The sequence below is a fragment of the Ziziphus jujuba genome, chromosome 8 (genome assembly GCF_031755915.1).
Source record: "Ziziphus jujuba cultivar Dongzao chromosome 8, ASM3175591v1".
Classification (NCBI taxonomy): domain Eukaryota; kingdom Viridiplantae; phylum Streptophyta; class Magnoliopsida; order Rosales; family Rhamnaceae; genus Ziziphus; species Ziziphus jujuba.
The window spans coordinates 16,635,928-16,643,781 of NC_083386.1; the positions used below are offsets into that span (position 1 = coordinate 16,635,928).

At 30.5% G+C, this 7,854-nt stretch overlaps 1 protein-coding gene across 2 annotated transcripts; it reads right to left on the bottom strand.

Moving 5' to 3' along the window:
* Positions 1–1,382: 1,382 nt before the first annotated feature.
* On the bottom strand, positions 1,383–6,720 carry LOC107413733 (probable protein S-acyltransferase 15). Of its 2 annotated transcripts, XM_016021775.4 has the most exons (7): positions 6,325–6,718; positions 5,012–5,104; positions 4,713–4,814; positions 4,549–4,620; positions 2,225–2,323; positions 2,050–2,145; positions 1,539–1,918 (listed from the first exon to the last, which is right to left on the bottom strand). In XM_016021775.4, the coding sequence occupies exons 1-7, from the start codon at positions 6,595–6,597 to the stop codon at positions 1,823–1,825; spliced, it is 831 nt and encodes a 276-aa protein (XP_015877261.3). In that variant the 5' UTR covers positions 6,598–6,718; the 3' UTR covers positions 1,539–1,822. The 2 variants fall into 2 exon arrangements, with proteins under 2 accessions (XP_015877260.3, XP_015877261.3); XM_016021774.4 differs by lacking the exon at positions 5,012–5,104 and having other exon boundaries at positions 1,383–1,918; positions 6,325–6,720.
* Positions 6,721–7,854: the final 1,134 nt, after the last annotated feature.

Below are 7,854 nucleotides of genomic sequence, written 5' to 3' on the forward strand. Positions count from 1 at the left end.
CCGTAACCTAGAAGAGGAAGAAAAAAAAAAAAAAAAAAAAAACTAAAATATGGACCAAAGTGAAAAATATTTCAAACTGTTTTTTTATTTTTATTTTTTCTGGGAATTTGTTGTTAATTGATTAACAAACTCCAACTAATACTAATATTTAAAATAAACAAACTATACACCAATTAAATAGGGAAAAAAAAAACTAAAAATAAATAACCAACGCTTTACCAAATACGCAGTGGAAAACTGGCCTTGGAAAATTGATAGTAACAATAAAATATGCAAGATAAATCACGGTGAACAAGGATAAGGGTTGACTGGGAAATTACGTCCACAAGTTCTGAATTTTGTTTCCATATTGAAGCCTCTATATCAGTTCATCACATCAGAAACAGCTTCATCATTGTGATTTTATAATCTTCAAGCTAATGATCGTTTGTCGTACAACATTTTCAGCGCTAGTTTTATTTCTGTCATTGTCTTCGAGTTGTTTCTGTTCTTTGCCTTAATAATTTTCCCAATTCCTTAAAATTGAAGAGTGAGATGTAACAATTTCAATTATTTTATTCTCCCATATATATATATATATATATATATATATATATGTGCGTGTGTGTGTGTGTAATCACTCCGGTTTTAGTAATCTTGTCACTTCTCCATGTGACACTTTCCCATAAACCTCAATACCATTGTTTATGCGATGGGAAGAACTTGCCAATAAGGAAGAAATTGTATCCCTTTGTTTCCAAATCTAGAAAACACCAATTAACTTTGGAAAGCTTTCACAATCATCTAGTATTACAATTGTTGCCAGAGAACCATATGGTTTTCAACCAATAGTCTGACATCATTGTTAGCAGAGGGAAATATGTCTCGGGTCAATACGAATGTCTTTTTGTTAACTTCTTAGGATTAGTATTTTATCGATGACTTGGTTATTTTACCTTTTTCTTATGGAATTTATTTACTTATTGTATCATATAAGAAAATCAAAATAATGAGAATTAAGCATTAGGGTTAAATGAAAGGGAAAGGGGATCAAGAAATCGAATCTTGCCCACCTCATTATAAATAAAAATAAAATCCTTAATGCTCTGGCTTTTAAAGTTCTATAGCATCTCGTGGGTTTTAAATCTTAGATGTTGGTTTCGTGTCTCAAAAAAGAAGCAACGCCGAAAACAAGTAATGGATAATGTTTTCAGGCCCTTTTCTGGACCCACGAAGTTCAACTTCAACTTATTCAAGAGTGCAGTAGCATGAAAAAGAAAAAAGGCAATTCTCAAGGTTAGCGGCTTTTTACAGATTACTTCTTTCCCAGTCAAAGTGGTTTTATCATCTTTCTACTGACGCAGAACCTGACCTGGGTTACAAAATTGACCATAATCTCAAGCTGCGGAAAATATTAGGCCAAAAGCAAAGCACTTCGCCAAAAATATATACAGGAATTCTCTTCGGACATCAAAATTACAAACCTTCTTTTACCTGGATTTGATTGGCATAATCATGGGGCTCGGTGATTTACCTAAACCAAATATCTACAGTGATCATTTGATAACACTATGAAATGAACAATTCTTATGATGAATCAAGAGTTGCAACAGATATCTTTGGTTTGAATCTAGCATGACAAAGAAGAATAGGGGTTCTCCTGGTTTCACAAACATATCTAGCATCAATGTGCAAGTTAGTGAACTTTCTGTTATGCCCAACTTAAGTTGAAAACTTTTCCAAGGTCAATGAAAAGCTACAGCAGTAGGTTACACGTTCCTTTGTGTATTGATTGGCAGGCATAAGTGCCATGTATACTGAAATCCGATATGATGCTAAACGTCTATAAACGATCACGTGAAGTAGGGAAGTTAAGTCCATCCTTTAGATGGCTTAATGCTGTGGGGCATAACCATTTTAGCATGTTTGGCCCCAAAACCTGATGAAGCAGAAGAATTATCATATTAATCACTACGGCTAGTTATAGATGTAACTGATATGTCAACATAGAAAGATGGTCAGACACAGAACCTAAGACCCCCACATGCAAACAGAGAGAGAGAGAGATACCAAGGTAATGTTTTTGTAAACACCATGGTCAAATGGATGCCGATAGCTCTGCCCAGATTTCCTTGCCAACCATGCCGCCCTTACTCCTTCGTAATACTGGTAAATTGCCCATTGCCTATCTATGTCAATAACTACCAGAAGAAAACAAATTAAATATTTGAAACTAGCATCGTACCTCTATTGTTGTCATATTGTGGATGATGAGGTAGATATGCCAACCCAAAAGAGTTCCAAGCGTCAAGCTCAAGGCAACCATCATAACTCCAGAAGTAACCTAAATAAAAATCTCAATATTTGTACTTCTCTTTGAATATCATGAACAAATTTGTAATTATTTAAAACATAATTAAATAAAACTATAGGAAAGGTGATTAAATGACCATGCATTAGGACTATTTAAAAGCTTAACAACTTTATCGAGCACAGTCCTGGATTCCCAAATTCTAGTGAATAAGCTTAATTTGGTACAATGATGGGCTAATAAATAAATAAATAAATAAATAAAAAGCCTGAAAGGAAAAAGACACATTTTTGATTAATTATAAGCTGATTAACCCACTAGATGCATATTTTCAAAAAACAAAATAAAAAATAAAAAGCAAAATAATAAAACCTACAAGATGCATTAGTTACAATCTTAACTATATGTTAGATCTAAATTGTAGTTGCATTAATAGTCTACATAACGATCTTGTCTCTATAATGCCTCAAAGTTGTTTTCAAAGTGCACTAAGAATCCCACAAAAGCATCCTACAGAGAATATAGTGGAACCAATAATCCGCACCAGCTAAGTAGATATGTGGGACTAAGGTAAAAGCTGTAAAGCCTCTTTTAAAAATTTCACATACTACAGTATTACATTAGTTTTTTAATATAATTGGACATTTTTTTTTTTTTTTATTTAAAATGTATTCTTCTTGCTTTTTGAGATGCAAGTTTTAACAATGATATTTTACATCAAGCTTTGCTGACTACCCATTCAATAGATGATAATGTAAAAGCATTTAATCTTGATCATGACACAATTGATCGTAGCATAGATTTCACCAACTTTAAATTTGAAAACCTTGAAGTGAATCTCATTCAACAAGCAATCCATGCTTCATAAAATAGCCTTTCCAAAAAATCACTTCGTGAAATCATGTTTCTTTATTCCATTTGTGTAATTTTTCACTTAATTTCTGAAATAAATACAAACTGTCAAAACCAGAAGACATTCCATTTCTTGAGAACATTTAATGACTAGAGCCATATCTTTTGAAACTATTATCATCTCAAGGTTTTGAATTTTCTACGATTACAGAAAACTCCAAAATCACTCAATAAGGGAAATTGTTAACACCACTTATAAATTGATTTAAAGTAACAGCTTGATAACCAAATCCACCAATGATTGATTATTAACTTTCTTGGGAAACTTTTTTCGATAACCAATAGGATGTTCACAAGTACTTGTTCCATGTTTGTTTAAAGTTCAATCTCTTTGGCTAAATCCCAGAAGATGCCAATTTATTTCTCCATATTTTTCCTAAAGAAAAACTGGATCTTTTAATTGATCCATGAAAACAACATGCATGAATATAGGTTGCAAGGTTTTACTAACTGTATCAAAATAAACCTCAGTTATCATACAAAATATCCGTGCCTAATTTGGACTTAAAATTTTCAATATCATTTTTATAAAAATATTTATTATGTTTAGTACTTTATTTCTCTGTATTTTTTTGAAAATTTTTAGAAGATGCAATTTCTCTGTATTTTTCCTAAAGAAGAAACTGGATCTTCTTTATAAAAATATTTCTCATGTTCAGTGCTTTATTATTATTATTATTATTTTGCTAAAATGTTTAGTACTTATTATATGAGTTTCCTTACATTGAGACACTGAGTTAATGGTTAAACCGGATATATCAACTTCTAAAAATTTTCCAACAAGAAAATAAAAATATGAATAGGCATTGGACCATTCCAAGAAAGATACAGCCATTTCCCTATAACATAGTAAATTAAGATTATAACAAATTAACAATTACATGGAATGTGCGATGGTCCATGAATTATATCTGGTAATCTCCTAACACTATTCTCCCCTTCATTTTACAATGTCCTCTTACATCTACAATACGAAGTTCAACAATTAGTAAGAATATTTATAAGTCATTAAAGGTTGTTCCTTGAATGAATTATATACTTTTCAATAAATTCTTATACTATTTTTCTGTTTATAACAAGTTTTTGATGGAAAACAGAGACAGACTTTAAACCTTTTTGAGGAGCAGTGTTTGTCCGAATCCCTTGAAAGTGCATCATTTTAGAAGAGGGTTAACCTTAGTTATCGAATTAGTTTTCTTTCTTTTGTTTATTTATTTAATCATTTTATTTTATTTATTTATTTATTTACTTTTTATTTTTTTATTTTTGAGTGACATAATGACATTTCAAAAAATGAATGATACATGTCTAGAGTACAGATAAGGATTAAAAAACTGTCAACTTACATAAAATATCTTGAAGGAGACCCTTTCACTGAATTCCCAGTCCTTTTGAATTGAACAAGCAACAATCATTACCTAAAGAAGTAAAACGTTTCTATCATAATTCAGGAAAAAACTTATCATTAAAAGAAATAAAAGGAGGAACCTGTTAACAATATCAAACATACGGTAGAATAGATGCTTCCTATTGTTGCATATAAGACAAGTGTAAAGAAGGCCTTATAGTTCCAATAACCAACACAGTTATTTATCCAAATGCAGTGATGGTCCTGCAGAAAAATAATAATAAATCACAAATATAATTGATGATCAAATAATAACAAATCACAAATATAATGGATGATCATAGGGACAAAAATAATAATAATAAATAACTAGGATAAAAAGAGGAGGAGGAGCCTAATTAATGATCTAAACAAGAAATCAAGCATCAAATGACATGGCAATACAAATGTACTCAACCTACCATCCTTAGAACACACCTTCTGCAGACTCGGCAATGGTGAGCCCTTGGGGGCTTGAATGTAGAACACTTGTCGCAGTGCCTTGATTGTACACTCTGTGAGAAACCATGATTCTGAGGATTTCAAACTTAAAGAGGAAAGATTTTACTATCATCAGCATGTTAAAAGTATAAGCACCAATCCAGCCTTGGGTACTGTTAACTGTTAACTGATAGAATGCAAAACTATAATCATTTCCATGATGCTGGCTTGATCAAGTATCAAATATCCTCTAGTGAGCTAGCATTATTATTATTTTTTTTTTTTGGGAGTCATGTTTTACATTTTTCAAACATTAACATTTTAATTAAAGTTTCATTCTAAACTCCAAAGCATAACTAGTGCCCTCTATTAACCAGATGGACATTCCCAGCATTTGCCACCAATATTTTTTAGAAAGAAAACACTTATATACTATCCAGAGTTCTTATTCCTGCTATTCTAGGTCACCTATATCCTACATTCATGCCAGTAGCCTAGGTGATTACATGTTTTTACTTTCTTGCGTTAATCACCTGTTCAACATCTCCATGGATACCCACATTGTCTTCAACTACCATAATTGAATAATCGTCATCAATTTACTTCAATGACATAGATTATCTGTTAACCATCATGTTTGCAAGATCTATCCCCCCCACCAAAACAAAAAAAAAACAAAAAAAAAAAAAAACCCTTTTCCCCCTCTCCTCCTTTTCTTTGCCAGTGCATATATACTTCATAAAACCAACCAAAGATCTTTTGATTGTTGATGCTGTACCAGCTACGCGAAAATGCACAAATTATATATATATATATATATATATATATATATGGATATACTTGTAATGGATTATAATTAACAAAGATCTACATTGGCAACTCCACAATACTACACAGAACAACAGATCTAAATCACTTCTTTCGCATAAATTATTTATCTGTTCGGCTTAGATTCTGGGGACAAGAAGAAAAATACATCCAAACGATCGCAAAAAGATTGAGTTTTAAATTAAGATCAGCAATCTACTACATATCTCTTTAAATAAAGGAAAAAAAAAAAAAAAAAAGAAGCAAACATAGTATTATTCAAAAGAATTATTCCCTCAAATTAGTAATCACTTCAAACCAATCAACCAAATAATCGGGTAGAATACTTTCACCTTTCTCAACAACCAAAAAGAAACCATTAGTTTCAACACTTCATTTTCATCCATCAAATAGAAAACAATATAAAGCCAAAAAAAAAAAAAAAAAAAAACAGTTCAGAACTCATGCAATCAAGTACAAAACTCACATTTTTCCGGCGTTCTTCATCAGGAACCCCACTTTCTTCAATATCGGGAACATAAGAATCCGGGACATGACCTGGGTCGGTAAGAACACACACAAAGAAAGAGAAAAAGCATAGAGAGACAAGGAAAGTGAAGATTATAACGTTCAAAGAGCCAGCAGAGCTCTGCAACCCAACCCAATCCTCGATAAAGATGAAAACCGTTGTGTAATATACAAAACCAATCAACAGAAACACCCCAAGGATTGAGATTGAAAGAAACCTTTTGCACTTCATTAGGGATTTTTGGCGGTGAAAGGAATGAAATTAGGGTCTCAATTCTTATAGGAAGTCGATTTGAATTGCTGAAGATGGAGTCGATTTGGATTAATTACACTTTTTTTTTTTTTAATTAGATGAATTAATTTACTACATTACCGAAACTTTCTTTTGCATTTTAAATAAAACCCTTTTTTTTTTTTAATTTACATTTGAACCTTTAAATTTTAATTTATTGCAATCTAATCTAATTATACACTTTTTGATTAATGTTGTGACACAGTCAAATTAAAATAGATTCTCTCTACGTGACATTTGGTTATCAGCAACATAAAACAATCTGCCCAGCAATAACACATAAGATAGATACGATTCCAAAATGCCAATTTTATAAAAAACAAAAGTTGGTAAAGTTTCCCTACTTTTTCAATAATCCAAAATACAAGTCTAAGATAATAATAAGCTTGCAAAATGCGCAAAAATTCCAACAAGTCACAAATTGGTCCTCCCCATGATTCCCACAACACAACCACAAGTAGTGATGTGTAAAAAGCTGACTATACAGATTAAACTAACTAATTTAATTCAATTCCTAATTATTGGATTGGATTAGTTATTTGATTTTTAATTGAATTGATTTAGTTGAAAATTTTAAAAATTTAAAAATTGATTTGAATCGATTTAGTTCACTTTTAAAAGTTGAAAAATGGACAAAACTGAACCAAACAAACATTTTCTTATATAAATATATGAAAAAAAAAGTGCATTTTTAATTTGTGTGTTTTTTTTTTTTTGGGGAATTTCTAGTTATACTACTATTTAGATTCTATATAATTTCATTATTGATTGATATTTTTATTCCCATTTAAAATTACTATTAAAGATATTTGTTAACTAAACTTATTTAAATAATTTTTTTGTACAGTCTTATTCTTTCTCCCAAATAATATAATGCATATATCCATATAACTTATAGTACATTAAAAATTAGAGTTGCAAATACAAAAATTATTCACAAATTATGAAAGCTCAAAAATATGAAACATTAAGATGTATTTAGCTTTTTCTTTATTTTTTTATTTTGTGATGATTACTTTAGTTTGGATTTTTTTTTTTCTATCGCTTACCAACAATTAGGTCGGAACAACACTCTTATGTATATTAAAATTTATCTTTTATTTGAAAGTTTAAAACTAAATAATTTTTAATTGTTTATAAACATCCATCCAAACATTATTAAGATGTTTATCTTTTATCTATCGAGCATTGTATGTA